The 25,731-nt window shown below is 37.6% G+C and overlaps 1 protein-coding gene across 1 annotated transcript in view; it reads right to left on the bottom strand.

Annotated features, from left to right (window-relative positions):
• Positions 1 to 25,731, bottom strand: part of POLE2 (polymerase (DNA directed), epsilon 2, accessory subunit) — a 31,117-nt gene that overhangs the window by 1,870 nt on the left and 3,516 nt on the right. The window contains exons 3-18 of the mRNA XM_015571982.1: positions 24,809 to 24,884; positions 22,995 to 23,072; positions 22,812 to 22,905; positions 18,345 to 18,419; positions 16,480 to 16,563; positions 15,359 to 15,415; positions 14,854 to 14,902; positions 14,166 to 14,238; positions 10,645 to 10,817; positions 10,029 to 10,118; positions 9,811 to 9,865; positions 8,745 to 8,804; positions 8,581 to 8,658; positions 6,726 to 6,834; positions 5,749 to 5,925; positions 3,458 to 3,525 (exon numbers count right to left, since the gene is read on the bottom strand). Of these exons, the coding sequence (XP_015427468.1) occupies positions 3,458 to 3,525; positions 5,749 to 5,925; positions 6,726 to 6,834; positions 8,581 to 8,658; positions 8,745 to 8,804; positions 9,811 to 9,865; positions 10,029 to 10,118; positions 10,645 to 10,817; positions 14,166 to 14,238; positions 14,854 to 14,902; positions 15,359 to 15,415; positions 16,480 to 16,563; positions 18,345 to 18,419; positions 22,812 to 22,905; positions 22,995 to 23,072; positions 24,809 to 24,884 (1,396 nt within the window). The remainder of the gene's footprint in view (positions 1 to 3,457; positions 3,526 to 5,748; positions 5,926 to 6,725; positions 6,835 to 8,580; positions 8,659 to 8,744; positions 8,805 to 9,810; positions 9,866 to 10,028; positions 10,119 to 10,644; positions 10,818 to 14,165; positions 14,239 to 14,853; positions 14,903 to 15,358; positions 15,416 to 16,479; positions 16,564 to 18,344; positions 18,420 to 22,811; positions 22,906 to 22,994; positions 23,073 to 24,808; positions 24,885 to 25,731) is intronic.

Raw genomic sequence — 25,731 nt, 5'->3', positions numbered from 1 at the left:
CCTTTCACCTCCCTGCATTGTGCCTACATATGCAAATTAACCTCCATCTTGTTGGCAGTTAACTGCCAATCTTAGTTGGCAGTTAATTTGCATATAGCCCTGATTAGCCAATGAAAAGGGTAGCGTCGTACGCCAATTACCATTTTTCTCTTTTATTAGTGTAGATTACAGTTTAGACATTATGTCAAGGTTTTCTGCATCTGAGTCCACCGAAGATAAAGGAACCAACTATTTTATCTCAACAAAATGCAAGTCAAGTACTACTATGCTAGAAATTTTAAAGAGGGATAGGCACATAAGTGACTTATACTACACTGTTAAGAACTACCACAGAAATTTGTACGAAGAGCTTAGAACACAAAACAATTCTACATGGCAATCAGGGAACATTACAAGAAACATAACTGAAGTTTCTTGTGCTATCATAATAAATCAGTTAATCTCCCATTGTGGGTTATTTGCTTACATCCCAACTCATTAAAACACAGTAAATGGTTTGTAGATAGATGTAATCTATAATAATAAAAGCGTAATATGCTAATTTGACTGGATAACCTTCCGGACGAAGCCTTAAATGCAAGAGCCAAGCCCTTGCACAAATTTTGTGCATTGGGCCTCTAGTAAAAAGATAAAAGAAAATGAGGAAACTCAGGTAAGGCAAAAATACAGGTCAGAAAAGATGAAGCCAGGGCTACACCCAACTTTTGCTTGGGACAGACAGATTCTCTTGTTCTGAGACCTGTTTAAAGTTCCCAGAACTTGCCCTAACTGGTTTGGCTCTGCGGATAGAGCGTCAGCCTGCGGACTCAAGGGTCCCAGGTTCGATTCCGGTCAAGGGCATGTACCTTGGTTGCGGGCACATCCCCAGTGGGGAGTGTGCTGGAGGCAGCTGATTGATGTTTCTCTCTCATCGATGTTTCTAACTCTCTATCTCTCTCCCTTCCTCTCTGTAAAAAATCAATAAAATATATTTTAAAAAAAAAAAGTTCCCAGGACTAGTTCTCATAGGAGGATAAGTTTTATACCAAATCTCAATTCAGTAAAAGTCAATAGGAAGGTGAACAAAATATGCACCAGGTAGAAACCATCAGATGTGACTTAATCCTGAGGTCACAAAATCAGATGCCCTCGGGGGCATCCAGGCGTTGACAACAGAGAGTGGTGAGACTTCAGAAGATTGGTTCCCTTATCTAAAAGCAACCTTATCAATTCTTTAAAAAAAATGTTTTTTTAAATCCTCAATATTTTTCTATTGGCTTTCAGAGAGAGTGGAATAAAGAGGAGAGGAAAGACAGAAATATTGATGTAAGAGAAACATATCCAATTAGTTGCCTCCTGCACATGCTCCAACCAGGGCTCAGGCCGGGGAAAGCCTGCAACTGAGGAATGTGCCCTTGACCAGAATCGAACCCAGAACCCTTTGGTCCGCAGGCAACACTCTATCCACTGAACCAAACCAGCTAGGATTCAATGTGGGCTAGGTAAAGTCTAACACATGTCAGGCTTATGGATTAAAAACCTTTATTCAAGTATCTGGCTATATTCCAAAAATGAAGCCATGCTTGGAATATATTAAGAATCCTATATAATAAAAGTGTGGTATGCAAATCGTCCCCTCGACCGGAGTTCTTCTGGGAGTTGGACCAGGGGGCGGGCTGGCCAGAGAGGCCCTGGCGCTGGTAGGCAGCCAGGGGAAGGGAGGGAGGCCCCGGCCAGCAGCCGCTAGGGACCCTACCAGTGCATGAATTTCGTGTACTGGGCCTCTAGTCATATATATGTCAAATGAATGAATCCAAGAATAAAACTTATAATATCTCATAAACTGAATGGACTTCAATCATCCATAAGTATTGGGCAGAAAGAATAATGCACAAATTTTTTTTTAAGAAACATATACAAGGACTGTTAATCATGGGTTCAGGGTTAGAAAGCAGAGAGAGGTATTACAGAGATATTTTTCTTTGCAGTTTTATATTTTTAAGCATTGTTTAAATTTTTATCATGAGATTGTATTGATTTTAATTTGAATATATTAATTGCAGAAATTACAATTGAGCTGTGTGTTCAAAATTATATTCTCTAACAAGAAACTAGAGGACAGTTATTTGGTTATTTGTTCCTTTATATTTTTTAATCCTCACCTGGGAATATGTTTCTCATTGATCTTAGAATGAAAGGAAGAAGAAAGGAGAGAGAGAGAGAGAAAATCATCTATTGGCTGCCTCCCTGTACACACCCCAACCAGTGGGTGATCAAACCTGCAACCTAGGTATGTGCCCTGATCAGCAGTCAAACCTCCAGCCAGGGCTGGTTATTTACTCTTAACAGGAAGTGGAGTTTTTTCAAAATATGTTTGATTAACTGACATTACATGTTAGGATGCCTGACAAGGGACACAGCATCAAAATGCATATTTATGGGTCCTATAACTATAGAGCAAGCCATTTGCTAAATGTGGGATGGGATCACAGAACTTAACTTTTTTTTTTCTTTTAAATATGTTCCTATTGATTTCAGAGAGGAAGGGAGAAGGAGAAAAAGATGAAAACATCAATGAGAGAGAATCATTGACTGACTGCCTCCTGCATGCCACCTACTGGGGACTGAGCCTGCAACCCAGGCATGTGCCCTTGACCAGAATGGAACCCGAGACTCTTCAGTCCACAGGCCGACGCTCTATCCACTGAGCCAAACCAGCCAGGGCTACATGTTTCTAACAAGGATCCACAAGGACTCTGATGCAGGTGGTCTACAGATCGCCCTTGGAAAACACTGCCCACCAGTGATTGTTCTCTTTTTGACCTCAAGACCTTCCCCCGGCCCTCACCGGTCTGGCTCAGTGGATAGAGCATCAGCCTGCGGAATGGGGGGTCCTGCGTTCGATTCTGGTCAAGGGCATATGCCTGGGTTGCGGGTTCGATCCCTAGTGGGGGGCATGCAAAAGGCGTCCAATCAATGATTCTCTCTCATCACTGGTGTTTCAATCTCTCTCCCTCTCTCTCTGAAATCAATAAAAATATATTTTTAAAAAAGACCTTCCCCCAACTCCAACCCCTGCCCATCACCACACTTGCACCCAGCTCCTTCCAAATTCTTTGCTGCCAATTTAAGACAGATTACCTAGGTTTTGAGACTCAACCATGTGGAGGGCAGGGCTGCGCTCTCAGAATAATAGGAACATTATTAGAAGTCAGACTGTGAGAAAACTAGCCCACCTCCATAGCTGGTCCAAGATTTCCTGAGAAAACAATGCTTGATCTATTTCATCACAAACATGCTATCAAATACATAATATTCTATGTCACACAGCCTGACCACAATAACCTCAGCCTAGAACATTTCCAATGGGTCACTACAGACATTTTTAAAAACCTCAACACACCTACAGAACGTTTGATGATTAGCAATATAGCACTAAGAAACAGCTTTTTCTGCCACTTTCTGTGGGCACACTTACCTATCTTCTACTGTCTTGTTGGAAGGATAAAAAACTTTGAATGAAAATCCACTTCTTGGAAAAGAGCCCTTTGGGGGGGAAAAATGTCTGTAAATGAATACTCAACTTTTATAGAAAAATTCCTGTTTTTAAAATCAAATTCCTTGGTCATCATGACTTTAAAAGTTATAAGATGTGACTATAAAGTGATGTGACAGATTTTTGCTTGATCTTTACAGAGAGAAGATATTACTATAAAATATCTACTTAAAGCAAACATCTTTCAAGTTGGCTAGACCATCTTATGCTAACAGGTGTGACTGGAAATATAAGTAGGAGTGGCTCTACTTAGTAAAAGGACTATGTATGATGTTAAAGATGCATATAAGACACCCAGAATCTTTAAGGAATTTTTCCTATCCCTCTCCCCAGTGAAAATCTGGGTTTCATGGCCCTTCGACATGCCCTCAAAGCAACTGAACACACATACAGATGTCTGTCCACTACTAAGCTAGGGTAGAGACTCTGTCCTTTCAGTCTTTGTGTCCCTGGCACATTGCCATGCCCTTTCCAAGCATTTGTTAATGTACATAAGTACTAAGAAGGGATGAAGCAATGTCAAAGGCAAGTTTTGGACCCAAAAGGTATAAATAAGGTAAAAAAAGATGTAACTATGGTAGAAAGTGGTTTATTCACCTACAGGATGAAAAGGTGGAAAATTTCAGAAATAAGGCATTTTCAAATAAAGCATTAATTATGAGAATATCCAAACTATTCGATTTAAATAAAGATATAGCCTCTGTTAACGAATATTAAATTGTGAATAGTCTACAAAAATCAGGCCACAAATTTCAAACAATAAAATAAAATCAGTTGACTATGCTCATCCTTAGAGTAGTTCTCAACCAAGGACAATTTTGCCCCCCAGGGCACATTTGTCAAATATCCTCAGACATTTTTGATTGTTATAAATTAGGGGCTGCTAGCATCCAGTGGATTGAATCCAGGGATCCTGCTAAATACCCTACAGTGCACAGGACAGAGCTCCACAACAAAGACTTGGTTCAAAATGTCAACAGTTCTGTGATGAGATGCCCTGGGAGGTGGGCACAGTAAGTGTGTGTTTGAGGAAGCAGTAACCAATAGGAAGGCGCGACGTTTCTAGTAATGACCTAAATGAAACAAAAAAAGTATTTAGGCAGCGGTTCTCAACCTGTGGGTCACGACCCCTTTGGGGGGAGGGGAGGTCGAACGACCCTTTCACAGGGGTCGCCTAAGACCATCAGAAAACACATATATAATTACATATTGTTTTTGTGATTAATCACTATGTTTTAATTATGTTCCATTTGTAATAATGAAATTGGGGGTCACCACAATATGAGGAACTGTATTAAAGGGTCGCGGCATTAGGAAGGCTGAGAACCCCTGCTCTAGGGAATATCTAAGCCAATAAGGCCTACATGATTCTTCTAGCTTTAGACAGCTCTTGAAAAACTTGAAGCTCCCAGAAACATTGAGCCAATTCAACTCCTAGGCTGCATGTGAGAAGACCTAAGGGTTGAACGTGTACCCAAATATTTGTCATTCATGGGACAGACAGAAGCTCTTGAGATAATTTTCCAAAATATGCAGAAGCATGAAGGTTTCTCTCTGATCGATGTTTCTAACTCTCTATCTCTCTCCCTTCCTCTCTGTAAAATCTCAATAAAATATATTTTAAAAAATAAAAATAAAAAAAAATAAAGTCAATCATACTTCTGCAGAAATTCTGAAGCAACTTTAAAATTCTGAAGCAACTTCAAGATTCTGAAGCAATTTCAAGGTTCTGCATAAAAAACGAAGTAATAAAATGTGTCTCAATAAGAATTTCCACATTTATCAGGTTTAGATTTTGGGGACTTGGGCAACTTCTAAAAATCAAAATCCTCCTCAAAGGATAAGTACCATATATATGTTTAAAGAGAATGGATACAGGCTTTGACAGCAATTCCCTGAAAGGAATCCCAAGGTAAGTTACTTTGAAGGGAAAATATTCATTTGGATTTATAAGCTTGGGTGTATGTATATTTTTTAGAAAAAATCACATTGCTTTATAGTCACATGCCATACGGAAGGTTTAAGAACTTTCAGTATATACCAAACTACTTCAGTGTTTCATTAATAGTATATTTTTACTCTAACAGTAATATTTTTAAATACACATTTTAAATTTATGGAAATAACACTCTGAGAAAAAAAAGAAAAAAGAAAAAAAAATAACACTCTAATCTTGACAAACTATGACTATATAATGTTAACTGCATTCTTACTGGGTTTATGCAGAGGCATTCAGTATTGGTCAAAGTGAAAGGATCATATTTGTCTGCGATAACAAGTAGATCAGGCAAAGGGTACACTCTCAAAGCATAGTCATATGCCCAGTATACTGGGCAGACATAGATGGGTAGAGGAGTCAGGTGTCCTTGGGATAAGATAGTCTTCACAAACTAAAAAGAATGATACAAAACAAACTTTAGTTCATTTGTAAAAGTTAAAACAACAATTTCAAATTAATTACCCAAAAGAATTAGAAAATTTGAGAAACAATTAGAACTCTGAATTACAGAGCTGTGGGAAACACAGAGATGAAATGGGATTGACTATCCTGCAGTTTAGGAAAAATTTTTGAGTTTTCATTTAATATAATTCACTGTAAAATCCAATCCCCCAATAGTCAAATTGGAGCAACTGTAGTTACTAGTATACTGTATAATAAACTCATTTAGTAATTCTGTTCAACTAAAAATAATTCATAGCTTGAGCAATGCCAAAAATAGATATTTAGCCTATATAAGCTTTAGCTATTATAAAATAAATAAAGAAAATGCTCTGTATGATCTCTTTTCATAACTTCTGAAAAGGGGGTACATGTATCATGGAACCTTGAAGCTACAAGATAAGCACTACACATCCTGTCATATCACAGGAAATATTTAGTAAACATGAACATTTTATTAAAACATATACATATATTTTGAAGTACAATGTAAGATTTATGAGTTTTAGGACAAAACAAGGAAGCTTCAATGAAATTTCCTGCTTCTTCTGAGTTTTCCTCCACCCATTAGGGGATATTTCAGTGAGAAAGTTGAGAAACACTGATTACTAACAAATATTAACTTACAAAAGTATGTTCAGATTGTAACCATAATTTATATAAACATTAGAGGGTAAATTATCAAGTGGCTTAACAAAATTTTATGCGACGCAACATGTAATAGTTTTATAAAGAAGACTGTGAACTTACATGATTAGGAATATCCAAATTGCTACTAGGAAAACGGACACAGTTTCTGCACATTTTATTCACTAAGTCTTCACGAAAGACAATAATTTCTTGTGTACAATACTGAATTCTGAAATAAAAATAGTAGTTGAATTTGACTTCATCAGAAAAAAATATGAGGTAATTTAAAAAGCAAATGGTTTTATAATACAAAATCATTCCCACTTTCCATTGTTTATCACAGCAAAAATTCCATCAGAATTTATCTATTCGTCCATTCATTAGACAGTAATTTATTGAGCTCTTAATATGTGTACTGAACTATTCTAGGAATAGTGAACAAAACAAAAGGATCCCAGTCCTCATGGAGTTTACATTCTAATGAGAAGAGGGTGATCAGAGAAAAAACAATAAACATAATTATACAGTATGTTGGAAGATGATTACATGCACGGGAAAAAGAAAAAGGTCAAGTGGGACATTTGTGGGGAGAAAGGTCTAGAAGGCTGGAGTATGAAAGAGGAGGATCAGAACAGGTAGGCTCATAATGCAGTTTGATTTGAGCACAGACTTGAAGAAGTGAGAGAGAGAGATAGAGGAAGAACATTGCAGGTAGAGGGAACAGGTATTATAAAATAAAAATAGCAGATGCCTAAGATGTAGCATGCTTGGCACATCTGATGAACAGAAAAAAAAAAAGCTGTAATGACCAGAATAGATGAGGAGAAAAGTAGGAGAGGAAATCAGAGGCATATCATACAGGGCCTGACTACCATTGCAAGGATATTGGCTGTTACTGTGTGACATGAGGGGTCCCATCTTTTAGGATCAGTAAGGGGCCTTACATTTTTAAGGATCCTCTGACATAGTGTTAAGAATAGACTACAGAAGGGTAGGGGTAGAAGCTAGAGACCAACCAGAAGGCTATTACAGTAACCCAGGCTAGCAGATGACGGAGGGTCACAAGCATGAAGCTGCAGAGAGGCAGCCAACACTGGGTATATTTTGAAGCCTTCCTTAAAAAGTTGAAGGACCACCTGTAAAACTGCGTGTGAGAGACACCCCAAGTTTTGGGCCTGAGCGACCGAAAGGATAAAGGTCCCATGACCTCTGATGAGGAAGGCTACAGAACAGGCTGGGGCCTGATACGGGAGGAAGAAGATCAGAGGTTCAGTCCGCAGTTGTTTATTAGACATCCAAGCGAAAATGATGAGTAGGCAACCGCGTATGTGAGGCTGGAGTTTGGGAGGTTAGAGCTGGATATATAAATGTGGGAGTTGTCAAAACATAGGTATTTAAAGCCATGGGGATGGATAAGGCCACAGCAGGAGTGAATGTGGGCAGAAAAGAGGAGAACCAAGGACTGAGGGTATGCCCTCAGAAGAGCCCATGATCACAGTAAGTGGCACAAATAGTAAACTTGTAATCTTTTCATTCTTCCATTGTCACTTTTTTAAAAGGATGTGTATGTAATGAGAATATCTATTTTAAAATCTCCATTAGTTGCCAGGCTGAGTTGACTCAGTGGTTGAGTATCGACCTATGAACCAGGAGGTCACAATTTGATTCCCAATTAGGGACATGTAGGCTCGAGGCAGCTGATCAATGATTCTCTCTCATCACTGATGTTTCTATCTCTCTTACCCTTTCCCTTCCTCTCTGAAATCAATAAAAAAATATTTTTTTAAAAACTCCATTAATCAAACTTCTAAATTCATTATTAGTGAATTATTTAAATATAGTTAAAATATTTTCAAAGTTTTGAGAAACATAAAGTGAAATTTTATATTTATCTCATAATAGTCACACTTCAGATACACGTTATAAGAATTTTTATGTGAAAGGAAAAAAAACCCCACAAAATTTTAATATTTACCTGCAAGGATTAGTCGTAAAAACTGAAAATGGCACTCTTTGCCTGAATTCATTAGTAATGCTTTCAGCAAGTGGTGGCCTATAAAAACAATTTATGTGAAACAGTGTATATTTTTAAACTTTATAAAATTTTCTTTACTGTCACAAAATCTGAATAAAACTTACCTTGGTAAGATGGAACCAAATCCAGGATCCTCTGGACCAGGTACAAACACAAAACGACTACTGTAGCAAAATTCAACATAATTCATTTTAAAAAACTGCAAACCAATCCAATTTTCTAAAACAAATTATTGCCTTTAATTAAGTAATAAATTTAAGAGATTTTTAAATTACATGCATTTTAATAAATGAACTACTGAGTCTCCAGACCAACACTACCAGTAGACCTTTTGCAATGACATAGCTGCAGTGTCCAATAACTGAGTGCGTGACCTGTGGCTAGTGCAACTAAATTTTAGATTTTATTTAACTTTAAATAATTTAATTTAAAGAGACACATGTGGCCAGTGACTATCCTATTGAAGAATGAAGCTCTATACTTAGGGCAGGGGTGGGGGACCTTTTTTCTACCAAGGGCCATTTGGATATTTATAACATCATTCAAGAACCATACAAAATTATCGGCTTAAAAATTATGTTGCTATGAAAAAAACTCCTAGGTTTATTGAATTTCAAGACCCACTTGTGGTTGCTTGGCAAGGCCAGACCAAATGATATGGCTTCTGGAACAGAAGTTCCTCACCCCTGACTTAGAGTAATATCACCAAGAAATTCAAAATATGGTTGAAATTGTCACTCACACTTTTAATACTTTGAACTACAAGTCTCTAGTATAGTGTAACACACATTATCATGATGTGAGGATAATTTATCTCTTAGCTGTATTAATTTCCTCAACTTTTTCTTCTATTCACTTCTTAATAATCACTGATAACAAACAAGATTCATTTAAAAAAAATAAAATTGTTTAAATAAAAAATATAGCTGCCCTAGCCGGCTTGGCTCTGTGGATAGAGCGTCAGCCTGCGGACTGAGGGGTCCCGGGTTCGATTTTGGCCGAGGGCACATGCCTGGGTTGCGGGCTCGATCCCCAGTAGGGGGTGTGCAGGAGGCAGCCAATCAATGATTCTCTCTCACCATTGATGTTTCTATCTTCCTCTCCCTTCCTGTCTAAAATCAATAAAATATATTTAAATATATATATATATATAGCAGTAGAAATCATTACCTTTGGTGAATATTGGGATATTCGCATATTATGTCTGCCAAAGTTTTTAGGGAATCTAAAATTTTAAAGGGATATTAAATTTAATTTATACATAATGCACATAAGAATCAAATTGTTTCATTAGTTAGAACCCTGTATCCTTTGAATAAAATTAAAATATAGATAATTTCGTTAGTTTATATAAATATAGAAACATTTATTCAATAGACCCTTAATACCTTTCAAAGCTTGAACTTGGTTTTTTCCATATGGTGCAGATGAAAAATTGCCACACAGAATAAAGCAGGTTGGAGGTGCTGGTGAATAACCTAAAAATATGAGAATAAATATCATTATTTTTCTAATCTAGAAATCAGGTTTAAAAGCCTTTAGCCATTGGTTGTTAATAATAAAAACAATATTTTAATAACTTATTATTTAAAAGTAATAGTAATAGTAGGTCCATTGAGCACTTATCGTATGCCAGGCCCTGCAATGGGTTGATTAATCCTCCTGACATCTCTAGAAGCTGAACAGAAATTAAGTAATCTGCCCAAGGTATTAGGCTGCAATTTATGTCAGACCCCAAGTCCAAGCTCTTGTTCACTCTTATACTACACTTAGGACTAATTCTTATGTACCATGAATACACACACACATACAGTTATTTTTCAATGTAAAAATGTGAGCCTTTAAGATGAACCCACTTAAAATATCTCACTGCTGACTCAACGTGTTTTGTTTTTTTTTAAATAAACTACTTAAAAAATGTATTTTTTAAGAATTTAGTTTTAAAACGTGACCCCTGATAACAGTTCAAAAAAGAATAATAATAATAATAAAAATGAAACCTACCAGAAAACATGGTGTGAAGTTTTTCCAACACCTCTGCTTGGTCTAACCAAACATCAGATATAAACACAAACATGGCATCTTTATTCTCATCTTCTAGTTGTTTTAGTTTTGCAGAAGTCTTGACAGATGTATTAGAAGGCCCTCCAAAAAAATTAATATTTCCATAGTATGCCCTAGGTAATTATAACACAATTATTATCTTCAATAATCTCTGGGAGATCCTATATAATAAAATGCTAATATGCAATTCGACTGAATGGTGAAAGGACTGGCTGCTATGATGTGCACTGACCACCAAGGGGGCAGAAGCTCAATGCAGGAGCTGCCCCTGGTGGTCAGTGTGCTCCCACAGGGGGAGCTCTGCTCAGCCAGAAGCTGGGCTCACAGCTGGTGAGTGCCGTGGCAGTGGTGGGAGCCTCTCCTGCCTCCGCTGCAGGCAGGCAGTAAGGAGCAAGGGGTCCCTCTTGAAGAGGGATCAGGCTGAGCTGAGGGACTCCCCCCAGTGCACTAAATTTTGTGCACCGGGCCTCTGGTATTTTTATAATTTTACAAATTAAACTTCTTTCTATCTAATGAGGTTTTTCCTCCCATCAATGTATATAGTACCATGAAAATGTATTATTTGTAGCAAACAAGTTTACTTAAATGTTCTAAAATGAGAAAAGAAGCAATACAGAAGCAGTAAATAAAATTCATAATAGGCTATATCTGTGCCTTTTAAAACTAAAGCAAATACTAAAATAAATCATAATTTCCCATGTAGTTGAAAGAGAAATGGGTACTCAATTTGAACAATATCTAATCAAAGTGCTCAAAAAGAGTACTATTTGACCAAACAATTTTACTTCTAATTTGTCCTAAGGGGTAAGAATATCTATAAAGGCTAGCCTACATTCCAGAATTGTGAAAATTTGGAGTTATACTAGAACTAGCCCTTAGTACACTGTGAGCACTCAGACATGGTAGCTGTTACTGTTGCCACCAATTATACTTGGCATTTTCAAAGGTATGACCTTACAGTTATAATCTAGCAGTTATCAGAGGAATGCAGTAAGTTGATACAATTGTATGCTGACTTCAATTTAATAAATACCCAAGCATAAGCCAGAGCATCACAGAAAGAAATACCTATTAAATTGATTCTTCAGAAATTAAAGCTCATGCAAGACTTACTAACATTATCTGTCCATGGATCATGAAATATAAGGTGCAAGTACAGGATCAAGAGGAAGGCCTGACAATACATATTATCCTAATTTGTCAAATTTGAAAAGAAAGAAATATTCTAGAAATTCTAGGATAACAACCCTATATGATATACTGTGCAATGGTAGGAAGGCATTAGGTTAGTATAAATCCTTTTGGGACAGGACCATTATTTGTGCTTATTTGCACATAAAAAATATTTAATAAAATATCTGTTGCTGAATCCACTGACCACCAGAGTTTTATTTGGAAGGTGTTTAAAGAGAAAAGTAATTTTTAATCCTAACAGGAATAAAATGATTATTTCATTTTTTAATTTTTTATATATATTTTATTGATTTTTTACAGAGAGGAAGGGAGAGAGAGAGTCAGAAAGATCGATGAGAGAGAAACATCGATTAGCTGCCTCCTGCACATCTCCTACTGGGGATGTGCCCGCAACCCAGGTACATGCCCTTGACCGGAATCGAACCTGGGACCTTTCAGTCCGCAGGCCGACGCTCTATCCACTGAGCCAAACCGGGTTCGGCGATTATTTCATTTTAATGTACTTTATGACAACTCATACTAGTCTTCAGTGTACTAAACACAGAGAACAGTTCAATTTAGAAAAAAATGGCATAATTTAAAAGGAATATTTGAGACATTACAATGATAATCTCTTTGCTAAATTGAAACAAATGGTAATAGTCATGGCCAGCTTCCTTAATTATACTTCTCATTCTAAAGTAGCAATTTTGAAGCTTGTATGAAACTAAAACAGCAATTTTGATTGAAATGTATTTCAAGGAAACCCTACCAGGTTGTAAAAAGCCACAAACTAGCATTGAAAACATTCACTTAAAAGAGAGCTGGCTTGATGAGGGCTTGTGCTCTCCTTAGTGTGACCAGCATTGTCCCCAAATTACTTCAAAGGAAGAGGGCTGCACTGCAAAGGCTGCCTTGCCAGGACTCCCAGCCAGGAGACATGGCCTCTGCACCCGAACTGATACAGGTATGTAGAACTAAAATCTTAATCTTGACACTCCTTTAAATATTTACCATTACAATAGATTCTAAAGTTAGAATACAACTTTAATTCCCCTAGAGGTAGCAAACTCAAATGCTGGCAAGGCTTCAAGGAGGAAACACAGGTATCGAAGTAGCCAACAGCTGAGGCTGACTAGGAATGAGCTAGGGTGCACACATATTACCTTCAGTAGGGTTGTAGCTAGGTGAGAATTCAGGCACCATGTTCTCAGATCTGATGGTTCAAGAGAACTCAGAAATCTAGACTTTTATGAGAAATCTCCTATTTTTAAACACTGGAACTAACTCAAAATGTGTTTTAACATCTCAAAGGGGAAAGAAAGGTCTGTAGACAACATTCAACCCACAGCCCACCAGCTTTACTTTTATACCATCAGTCAGCTTCTGCTCAAATAGCTCAAATGATAGGAACTCACTCCTCTCAGAGAAGGCCCTTTTGGAATAACTCTAATATTATGGTGCTTTCACTTATATTAAAGAGCTACAGAAGCTGCCTCTTGTAACTTTCACTCAGTAGAATATAAAAACAAGAAATTTATATTATCACTAGAGACCTGGCACACAAAATCATGTGTGGGTACGGTCCCTAGGCCCAGCCTGTGATCAGGGCCATGTTCCCAGGCTGCTGGCAGCCGGCCCTGCCCTCTGCAGCCACCCACCCATTTCACACCCAGTGGTGGGAACCTGAAGGCCCTGGGGGAGGGACCAAGAGGTCAGCTGACCACTGGCCCCACCCCCACTGCCGCTGGTCGCCCTCTGTGTGTGGCGTGATAGGCAGGGTGGGGGTCTTGGCCTGGCACTGCCCACATCTCCTGCCACCCACCCCGGGTCCCCATTTGTCATTGGCAATCGGAGCCTGCCAGCCAGGGAAAGGAACCAAGAGGTGGTCAGTGCACCTCATAGTGACTGACTGAGCAGTCGTTCTGCTGTTATGGTTGCTGGGATTTTATTACTTAGGATGGCAATTATATTCTCCTAAGTGTTTTTCCTATCTCTTATCTCAGTTGAACTTCTCATCTACCCTACAGACAGGTAAGACAGTTCAATTAGAAATCTTTTCCAGTTAAAGACAAGTATGGAAATGCTTTTGCAACTGATCTGGAGTCAATCCACTAGTTTTCAGTTACATATACTACCCAGTCTTCTAATTCTAATTTTCCATTGCTCTTTGAGTTCTGACACAAAGCCTGAGGCCTTGTAATAACCAAGATATGACATACTATCTAACATTAATTACTGTCAGCATTACAAAATTCCTAAAGTGTTTAAGTCAAACATGTTTATACCTAGTAGTGCTAGAGGGCTCAGTGGGTGGAAATCCAAAGGCATTGACATGAAACACTTGATCTTCAAACCAACCTGAAAAAACATAAGTCAAAAATCACTTTCATTTGTCCAATTCTCCTTCTTGTTTGAAAGGACAAAACTATAGAACACAAAGCAGTAATACTAGGCTGTCATCTCATCCCTTGTCAACTAACTACAGAAGGTGCCAGTCCCACTGAGCTAGAAAACAACTTCAGATCCAGAGACAGTCTCAGTTCTATTAAAACAAACAAAAAACCTTCATGAAATAGAAATAGATTCAGAATTGAAACTTTTCATTTTACTCAGAATGCATGTGTCAATAAAGAGAGATAAGGTACCCTGATTAGGAAATCTTTTATCTTACGACCCTATGTGAAATCTGTTTTTTTTCAGCTTTATTGATATAATTCACATATCATACAATCCACCTCTAAAAGTATATAAAGTAAAACTGTTAGTATATTTACAAGTTGTACAACCTTCACCACTGATGTCAGACTGCTTTTATCAACCAAAGAGAAACCCGTGCCAATTAGCAGACTGAGAGTCACTTTAAGTTGTCAAAAGGCTGCTTTTACAATTGCTGCTCTCCCAAATTATACCATGTTAACGCATTTTAAACAATGTAGAAATGGTTTTACTGTAGAATGATGAATACTGACTTACCTTCTGCTAAAACAAAGCATGACTCTGTGTATAAACCACTATGGAACTGGTACACACAGTTGAGGAAAATAATTTTATTTCTATGCTTGAGGTAGTGATAGTCAACACACTTTTTGGGCCTGACAGGACTTCTAAATAATAATTAAAGACTTCACATTTGAAACTATGGCTAGATCACACCTTAAAAAATTTTAGTTTGAAATATACCTATGTCTGATTCTAGGACATAGCTGGTAATATTGACAGTATAAATCATTCTTGGCATGTTATAAACTCCCTCAGTGATTTGTCTGGACTCTCCAGATAAGAGGGAAGTAGGTTTTTTTGTGTCTCTATTTAGGATTGTGTTTCTACAATAAATTCTTACACCACCACCATATGAAAGTTACACCAGGAAACCAAATAGCTAAATTTGGGAATGATATATAATCAATTTCCCTAACTTGAAGATTTAAAAAAATAAAAGAGAAGGATATAGGTTTAAGAAAATAAAAGTGAAGGATATAGCTTTACTAAGATCCAGTTGTACTGTGCCCGTCGGATCTTCCAGAAAAAATTTTCCCTAAAAATAAATTAAAAGACATATGTCCACAATTATGTAAAAATGAATACAATAATAAAATAATTAAAATACTGACAATTTTGACAACAGAATATAGTAGAGAGTATAGTATACTTAAAAAATCAACAATTCCTGCCTTAGCTGGTTTGGCTCAGTGGCTAGAGCGTCAGCATGCGGACTGAAGGGTCCGGGGTTCAATTCTGGTCAAGGGTACATGCCTGGGTTGCGGGCTCGATCCCCAGTAGGGGGCGTGCAGGAGGCAGTTGATCAATGATTCTTTCTCATCATTGATATTTCTCTCTCTGTTTCCCTCCCCCTTCCTCTCTGAAATCAATAAAAATATATTTTTAAAAAATCAACAATTCCTAGTCTAGGCTTTTCCATTTACTAATCTGGTGACATCAGATAAACCACTTAATTGAGACTCAGGCTCCTAGATACTCAAAGAATGACCACTGAAGATCAAGAGATGGCAAGAGGACACTTGCTGGCTGCCATTGGACCTCACCTGGTGCCTCACATAAGAGAGTCAACAGTGTCTCCAAGGGACCAGGATATGGTCTGCAGCTTTGTTTGTTCAGAAACTCAGTACTCTCAGTGCAACCAGAGGTCACTGGGAGACTAACTGCAGACTATGCAATCTGGTAGCCTGTAGAAGACACTCCTTCCAGATGTCTCCCAGGAAACCAAATACAGATGAAAAGGCTACTTGGTAACTGAGGAATGAACCATCAATGAAGACTGTGCCCCTGCCCAGCAGGTGTGGCTCAGTGGTTGAGTGTTGACCCATGAACCAGAAGGTGATGGTTCGATTCGCAGTCAGGGCACATGCCCAGGTTGTGGGCTCGATCCCCAGTGTTGGGTGTGCAGGAGGCAGCCGATCAATGATTCTCTCTCATCATTAATGTTTATATCTCTCTCCCTCTCCCTTCCTCTCTAAAAACAATAAAAAGTCTTTAAAAAGACTATGCTCCTGTACCTCTGTAGAGATGCTATATGTAACTGACATTTCATTAATCTGAAGGGTGCACATAAAAGTATGATGCTTATTAAGTTTAACTTACCTCTTTTAGCTGTGTTATCATTCCAAGAACAATTACATCTCCAATTTTGGTTGTATTGCCCAATAGGGTTTCTATTGTTTTAAGCTAAAATAAAACAAAATAAATTCTTAAAGATTGAAAATATATTCTTTTAAGAAACTAATCTTTGCCCTGGCTGTGTAGCTTAGTTGGTTAGAGTATCATCTTGATATGCCAAGGTTGTGGGTTCAATCCCCAGTTAGGGCACATACAGGAATCAACCAATGAAGGCATTAATAAGTGGAACAACAATTGGAGTTCTTAAAAAACATGAACCTAAAGCAACACAGGAGTGTAATGTACATTTAAAAAATTGAAATACTTAGAGATAAATCTAAAGGAAAAGATATAAAATAAATAAATAAAAGTATATCAGACCTGTAACCTAAAAACTGGATTAGGTAAAAATTTCTTAGACACAACACCAAAAATATCCAATAAAAAAAATTGTTAGTTGGACTTCAACAAAATTAAGGACTTAGGTTCTTCAAAAACAATTAAGAAAATAAAAATAAATTTTAAAAACTGGGAAAAACATTGCAATTCACATAAAATAAATCAATCACTCAATCAACTGATCAAGCAAATAAGCAACACAGGGATACAAAGCTGCAAGAAAGGATTCCTGAGGACACCATTTTGCAATCTCTAAAGGGAGACCAGCAAATAGGTATTATAAGGGGTAGTTCAAATAGGGAACTTACCACCAAGGATACAAAATTAAATAGCTTGGAAAGACTGAAAAGAAAAATAAATTACTTAGCTAAGCCTTAAATTAATTATTTAGGTAGAGAGGAGAAATATTGCTTCCAGACTGTGGGTATCAAAGTTGCCATAGGAGACCATAAATATATATGTATATTTATACAAATATACATATATATTTGAGAAATATACATAATATAAATTTCCAAAAACATACTATATATTTTTCTCTTAATAAAAGTTAAAAGCAGAAACTATCAAATACTATAAATGTCTTGTCCTACGGTGCTGCCATCAAGCATTAATTTGAGCATTCTCTAGTATTATGGTTTTAGTATCTATGAGACTACTCATCTTCAACGTTTCTCATCTAACTTGGCAGAGAACTTGATGAATCTTAAAAGAGGCTGGGCCTCTTCAGAACCTATTTGGAACCTTGCAGAAATGGTAGGGCCCAGACACAAGTAGCTAAGGAATTATCCCCACTGCAGGGTTCTGTGTGCTGGAGAGAGAAAGACAGCCACCGACAGGCTGACAGTGACTGTGTTGCTGGAACAAAAGTGAGAGTGCTGGTTGGTAATCACTTTCCAAGGTATAAAAGTGGAAGGAGCACACATGAAGGAAACTCTCCCTTTGACCTCTGCTCCTCGGATCCCAACAGCCCTGTGGCCTGTCTGTGACATCTCCTTCATTCTGTAGATGTTGTTCTTTAGTGCCATATAAAGTTTTCATTCCAACTGATATAGTATATTTTAGTTGAACAAGTGTGGTAATCACTAGAGGGCTGGGCTGGGCAAGGACCAGTATTTTTGAGTATGAGTGAAGGCAAAGGGAAATGCTGAGAGCTGGACAGAGCCAGTGTAGTGTATAGCAAATGGACTGGGAAGACTAGGGGTCCGTCTTGGTGCCAGAGACACTCTGGGGGCTACACAATCCCAGGGCCTGCTTCAAAGAAGGAAGTCAATGCTTTTAATAGAGATTTGCAGGACTCAAGGACTTTATCAACAGTGGGCATGCACAGGTCAGTTAGCTAGTCAATTACTAGTGGTTAATTTTCATTAAAATTTCAGTAAATTATAATAAGCAGTAAATATTAAATTTGTATACTTACACCACCTAAATAATTAGAATAATGTTCTAACCTGGAATTTGCTTCCGCTTTCATCAGGGTGAGAACCTATCACTGGAGGAGTAAATAATTCATGTCTGTGGGTTCTCTATAAAAAAGAAAGATTCACATGAATTACTGAGGCATACATTTAAAACAAAGACTCATTAAAATAGTGCTCTGACAAAACACTGTCCTTAAGTTAATGTTTGTTATCTATTTTCAACAAATTTGAAAACCCACATAACTTAATACAGAAACCTAGAAATAAAATTATTTTTAAAAAATTTAAAGGTCTATTGTATACCTGGCAGCAGCACACTCTGGCCTAGGGATGTGAAAACAACAAACCAAGTTGTCATTCTCAGAGCATGAGGCTAGTGAGAGAGAAGTACCGCCAACAGGTCACAACACAAAAAAGGACCCTTGGCAGAGGGGCCATTTAACAAGATCCTAAATGATAAAAAAAAAAAAAAAAAAAAAAAAAAAGATTTTGCTAGTAAGAATCAAAGGGAGGCTGAGACAAGACACTTCAGCCAAAGGAAGGGGTGTGTCACAAGAACGAGTTATGAGAGTAAAGGAGTGTCTAGGAACTGTAGCAAAGTTTAGTACAGTTAGAGCCTGAGATGCGTGAGGCAGAATATCAGACAAGGCAAGAGATTAGTTGGAGCCTCTGTTTGGGAAACCCTCCTTCCCCCAGTGTCAGTCCATGTAGTGTAGGTAGAGTTGATGCCTCTTCCCCTTTCAATAGACAGGCCACCAAGGCCTAATGAAGCAAAGTACTCCATCTCTTTGACCATTGCTTGTCTCAGGATTAAGCAAGGACCTCAAGCTGGGCCAAAAAGAGATTACTGCTAAGGTTACTAGTAGCCATCTCTGTCACCTTATAGATAGAACTTGTTAGAAAGTAAAATCAGCCAAAACCGGTTTGGCTCAGTGGATAGAGCGTCGGCTTGCGGACTGAAAGGTCCCAGGTTCGATTCCGGTCAAGGGCATGTACCTGGGTTGCGGACACATCCCCAGTAGGAGATGTGCAGGAGGCAGCTGATCGATGTTTCTCTCTCCTCATTGTTTCTAACTATCTCTCTCCCTTCCTCTCTGTAAAAAATCAATAAAATATATTTTTTTAAAAAAAGAAAGTAAAATCAAATTTAAAAATTGCGGGGAGATGGATAGAGGTAGATGTCTCATGATATTGTATGAGCACCTGGATCCAGTCATGCTTGATATAGGTGGAGCCCTAGACTTCTCCATAATACAAGCCAATAAATTCCTCTTTCTGTTTTAGTCAACTGGCATTTCTGTAGCCTCCAATAACAGAGTCCTGACAATACAGACTTTGTATGCCAAACCAAAAAGCTTATCTTATAGAAAATGGAAAACAAAGATTTTGAAGTAGAATAATGATAAAATCAGGTTGGCTTTCAGGAAGGCAACTGTGATGAAAATGTGAATGGACTAAAATAAAATGTAAGGCTTTAATTTCATAGATGAGGACAAAAATTCTCAAAGGGTTAGTGACACACCCAAAAGAATATCGTAGGCTTTAAGACACAATTTTTTTTAAAAAAAGAAACGTCGTATTTACTAAGCATCTTCCCTGTGAAAAGCACTGTGCCAGATGGGGCAGAGAAAACAAGGAGCCTGCAGTCTGATGACAGGGATAAGCACCCCAAATGCAAGGTGGGGCCAACTCTAGTAAGTGATGGAAAGGAAACACTGAGTAGCCAATGGTTTAACCCTACCAGACCACTGTACCAATTTTTCGGTAATTTCCACACAAAGGTGGAATATTGGTGCTAGGTGAAAGGTAGACCTATTTTCTACAATGTCTTCAAGTTCCATCTTATTCTAACCACTTGTTTGCATGTAATTCATATTTTTCTATATCATGTTGGTTTTTTCTCTTTAATGCTCAGGAGCCCAGGTATAAGGACACTTAGGTTCAGGGCCTCAGGTCTGGTAGGATTAAAACAGAGATTTAAACCACTGCAACAAACTGGAGATTAAGAAGGGCCTCAGGAAAGAAGAGGAATTTGAGAAGAGCCTTCCCGAAGTATGAGGGTTTCAACCAGAGATAAGAAGGAAGGGAGTGAACAGTCTAAGCAAAGTCACAGAACAGAGGAAGAAACAAACAATAATTCCAAACTTCAGTTTTGGCTCTAGCACAGTATGATTAGAGGATAAGTAGAGATTAGGTCAAAAACATGTGACAGATCTCAAGTATCCTATCTAATAAAGAGGTAATATGCAAACTGACCATCACTCCAACACACAAGATGGCCAGCAGGGGAGGACTGTTGGGGGCGACCAGGCCGGCAGGGGAGGGCAGTTGGGGAGTTCCAGATTGGAGAGGGTGCAGCCTGGACTGAGGGACATACACCCCCCCATGCACGAATTTCCTGCACCGAGCCTCTAGTTAAGTATAATTTGTATTTAATTCAATAGGCAGATTTCCTGGAAAGAATTCTGTTCAAAGTCATGAGATGGTCAGAGCTCCATCTCAAGATCAACCTGGAACATTATGTAGGTGATGAAAGGAGGAGAGAACAGACATCTTCAGTGCTCATTCTTTTCAGTTTTTTCACTGCTTATGCCTGTTGCCATTTCTCTCCTCCTTAAAACCTTGTGCTTCTGCCTTATAACCATCCTATAATGGCCCCCAAATTCTATCCTCTTTCCTTTTCTTTTTTTTTTTTAAATATATTTTATTGAGTTTCTACAGAGAGGAAAGGAGAGAGATAGAGAGTTAGAAACATCGATGAGAGAGAAACATCGACTAGCTGCCTCCCGCACACTCCCCACTGGGGATGTGCCTGCAACCAAGGTACATGCCCTTGACCGGAATCGAACCTGGGACCCCTAAGTCCGCAGGCCGACGCTCCATCCACTGAGCCAAACCGGTTTCGGCCTCTTTCCTTTTCTATTGCCTCTTCCTATCAGGATCTCACACCTAAATAGTCCATCTATTACTATAAGCAGATGCACCCTTTATCTCTCTCTACCCAGATGCTTTCTTGAGTTCAGACATAACTTTTACCTGATACCCTACTATAACCTTAACTCAAATGTTTAAAACAGGACGTGTCATCATCTTCTTCAAACATTATCTTGTTCCTATCTGTTAACATATTACCATTATTCTACCATCCTACTCCCTCAGATTCAAACCGTTAACCATCTTTGAATCTTCACTCTCTTCCTTCTTCACATCCAACCAGTCAGCATGAACTATGGCTTTCGCTGCCCCAGTGCTGCCCCCTCTGTCTACTCCACTCGCCATTTCCTTCATCCTGGCTATCTTTTATGCTGGGACTAACACCACAGCTCTTGTGAGTCTCCTCTCACCCTCTAACTCACCCTCTGCTGGTAAAGGAAGCTGAGATTGAGTCTCTGTCTCTCTCTCTCTCTCTCTCTCTCTCTCTCTCTTTCTTCCTCTCTCTCTCTGGTATTCCAAGGCTCCTTGTACCAAAAGAACAGAGTCCTAACTCCCGAGTGCCATCCAAGGCACTCCCACAATTTGGCTCCCAAGTACTTTTCCAAAGTTATCCCATAATGCTCCTCTTCATGAGCCTTCCCCCCCACACAAAGTGGACAGAGTCCATTTTTTCCTTTTGCTGTGCCTCTGTTCGCACTGTTACCACTACTACCTTTCCCCCAGTGCCACAAGAGCAAAACAATCAATGTCCATGTCAAGTGCCATAGTTTCCTTGAAGCCTTCCCTGGTTTTTCCATTGAATGCATTTTATTTGTATCTCTTTTATAGCAAGTATAAAATTGTACTTTATATTTTATTTGTGCGAATGTCTTTAACTCCATAGACTACAAGATGCTTGAAGCTGATATACTAGACTATATCAGGCAAAGTTTGGGCTCCAGAGTTAGACTAGCTGGATTAAAACCTTGTCTCTACTTCCTAGATGTCATATTTGGGCAAGTTTCTAAACTTCTCTAGATCTCAGTTTCCTCATTTGTAAAATGGGAATAATAGCATTTATACATTGATATTATGATGATTAAATAAGGTAAATAATGTCTATAAAGTGATAAACAGTGCCTAACATATCAAAAACATATAATAGCTAGCTAGTTTTTTTTTTGGGCCAGGTGCAAACAGCCTCCATTTTTGCTTTCCCAAGAGTGGTGATAAAGTTCAGTCTTCACCTCTGAACCAGGAGGCTCGATCCCCAGTAGGGTGGGTGCAGGAGGCAGCCGATCAATGATTTTCTCTCATTGATGTTTCTATCTCTCTCCCCATCTTCTTTCCTCTCTGAAATCAATTAAAAAACAACACATGTAATAAATGTTAGCTACTATTTTTATCATCATCATGATTGCTAAGGGGAAAGTATCTTTTTTATTTCTGTGTCCCTTACAAGGTCTCAAACATAGGGAGACCAATAAATGTAATGAATGACAAACTTTAGACTACAAAATTCCATCTTTTTATTATCCTCAAGTCTTACCTAAGCTGAAACAATGTCTTTCCCCAAGAACTTACCTGGTGTAAAATGGTGTAGCGTTCACGAAACAGCTCTGCTTTATCTCTTGCTGTTCCAAATAAATTTGGTTTAGGGTGGTTGGTCATTAATAGACTATTAAAAAAAAAAGGAATCCCTACTCATGACTTCTGAAAATAATGTACATTTGGAAATTGTTTAAAGTCAATGGATGGAATACTTACGGAAGAAATTTTTTTCTTTCTAAATTATACACAAAGCGTGGAATATCAAACGCTCCTATGATATTGAAAATATGTTCTCTGAAAAACATCCCACAAAAACATAGACCTGATTTACTAAAACGTAAGTATTTTAGATGGACATGAAAACTTGCACAATAATCTTACATACATATATACTTTCTACAGGTCATACACACAGTATCTTATACTGTCAAAAAACACAGAGTCAAAGGTTAGCTTGCGCATTTTCCTCTCTAAACACAAGAAAGCACTGCCAATATTCTCAAGCAAAGAAAAAAATTTAGTCAGATTAACTTCTAATTAAGACGGTCACATGTTGAAAAAGAGCATTTATGTATAAAATAGTCACATCTGAAAAAAATTTCCGATATGAACTACTTTTATGAGCTACAATATTATTAAAGGATATGATTAATTTTCAATAATTTTTTATTCCAAATTATGCAAAAGTATTCCAGAAAAAGATGTAAAATAGAAAAAGAACTCCCCCAAATTCTGGTCACATCTTTGAGACTTACAGATAGAGAAGGAAAATGAACAAAATAATTTTACTTTCATGTACTTATATTATGTTAATAACATAAACATGTTTGAAAGAGGTTTAAAAAAAAGTCACAGCACTATTGCATAAATATTCCAACAACAAAAAAAATCTTCCCTAAAATGATAGCTGTTTATCTCCAAAACTGAAAACAGTAAAAAAAATGTTCATGCTACCATAGTAGCACTAAGTATAGAGTAGCAGAGAATCCTGGACTTGAGGAAAACCTAGAATGCAAGCACAGCTCTACTATGTTCTAGTGGATCAATCTTGACAAGTTATTGAACTCATTATGGCATTTCTCTACCTAGAGAAATGAGAGCCTCTCTTATGCTATACTATGACTTTCTGACAACTGAAGTTACAAAGATTATTTACCATTCAGTCCCCGCTGGACTTCTACATTGGCTGACCAGAGCATATAAACAGCTAGACAGAAATTACTGGTAACTTTAATGCCTATTTTATGATTATCATCCTTACACTTCTAAACAATCATTTAAAATTTTAATTGATGGCTTTAAGAGCACGTCACTATACTCTAGTACCTTAAATAATGAATTTCCAAGGATAAAGTTAAAATTCCCCGATTTCTCTATTGTTTTAGCAGCTCTTTGTTCTGATAGGAAACTAAAACGATTGACCAAAATAACAGTAATGAGTCCTTTCAATGATCTCATTGCCCCGAATAGAAAAAAATTGTTAAAGTTAAAACCCAGATGTTTTTCTCTCAGTTAAACCTTGTGAATTTGCAAAGAAGTATCACTTTCAAAAGGAGGAAAGAAAGAGGGCCACTCAGGGAAATAAAACCCAGGAAAATGACTGCTATGCAAATTCCTAAGCTCTAGTAGCATGAGATGGGGAAAGTCATAAAACTGAGTTTCTACCTCATTTGCCATCCACCATGTGACCCATGTTAAGTCTTTGAACTTCTCTAGGTTCAGTACTTTCCTGAGAGCAAAAGTCAGTTATACTTTTGAATATTAAATTCAATTCATTCATAACCTACAGAATATAACATTGGATAAGAGGTAAAAGTGGTCATATAGAAACAACACGATTACCTCAAATCCTAGGAAAAAATAGTAAAGATGAGTTATTTGATAATGAGGTTTTAATGCAGGCTATCACTTTAAAGGAAACACTAGGAAATAACCACTACAGATTTGTTGACCACTAATTAATTTCCCCAAGAAAATAATTTTTAGAAAGCACCTCCAACATGGGGGAAAAGTTCATTTTTTCCACATACATAGTTTCATCTACCGACTGACTGCATTCCTGGACTGCTGCCTCCACTACAGATCGTTCAATCATGTTGGATGACACTGAAAAAAGAATTTCAAAGTCAAGTTTTAAAAACAGGCTTAAAAATTAGTTCTTCCCACAGATAGCTTTTTTCCTACAAATAATCTGCAGACACTAATGCAGATGTTCTCATTACACAGTTTTTAGGAGGGAAAAAAGTATTAGGTCAGAACATTAACAAAAGCCATAATTTAAATACCTTAACTGTGTCTTACTGTTGTAAATATTGTTTAGCAATATTGTAAGCTCCTAGGTTTAATAACTTTATATTAGTATAACTTTTTATCACAAGTGCTATATCTTAGTAGCCATGATAATAACAATAACAGCTACCACTTATTAAGATGTGTGTTTGGCACTATGCTCAGTACTATATAAGCATTCTCCTATTAGAGAGATATTCTATGAGATTAATGTCCATATGCCCATATCTTACAGATGAGGAAAGTGCAACTTTGAGAGGTTGAACAACCTGCCCAACAGTATAACTAGAACAGCATCACAAACCGAAGCCTGATTCTACAATGGGTCTCCTTAACCACTTTGGTATGTTCTCAGGCAAAATACCATGTGCCATCTTAATTTTACAAATACCAATTTTTAAAATATAACCATTTTCTGAATTTTCAAACTGTAAATAACTTTTTAAAGCAAAATTATGTTTAAAATTCTGCCTTTACAGTAAAATCTCAAACATTTCTCATAGCAATATTTTTTCTGATATATCTCCTTGGGTAGTGGAAACAAAAGAAAAAATAAACAAGAAAATAAACAAATAGACTACATCAAACTAAAGAGTTTTTGCACAGCAAAGGAAACCATCAACAAAATCAAAAAACAACCCAATGAATGAGAGAACATATTCTC

The sequence above is a fragment of the Myotis davidii genome, unplaced genomic scaffold (assembly GCF_000327345.1).
Source record: "Myotis davidii unplaced genomic scaffold, ASM32734v1 scaffold1069, whole genome shotgun sequence".
In the NCBI taxonomy this organism is placed as follows: Eukaryota; Metazoa; Chordata; class Mammalia; order Chiroptera; family Vespertilionidae; genus Myotis; species Myotis davidii.
Note: the sequence above shows the minus strand (reverse complement) of the source record. Positions and strands in the feature narration are given on the sequence as shown.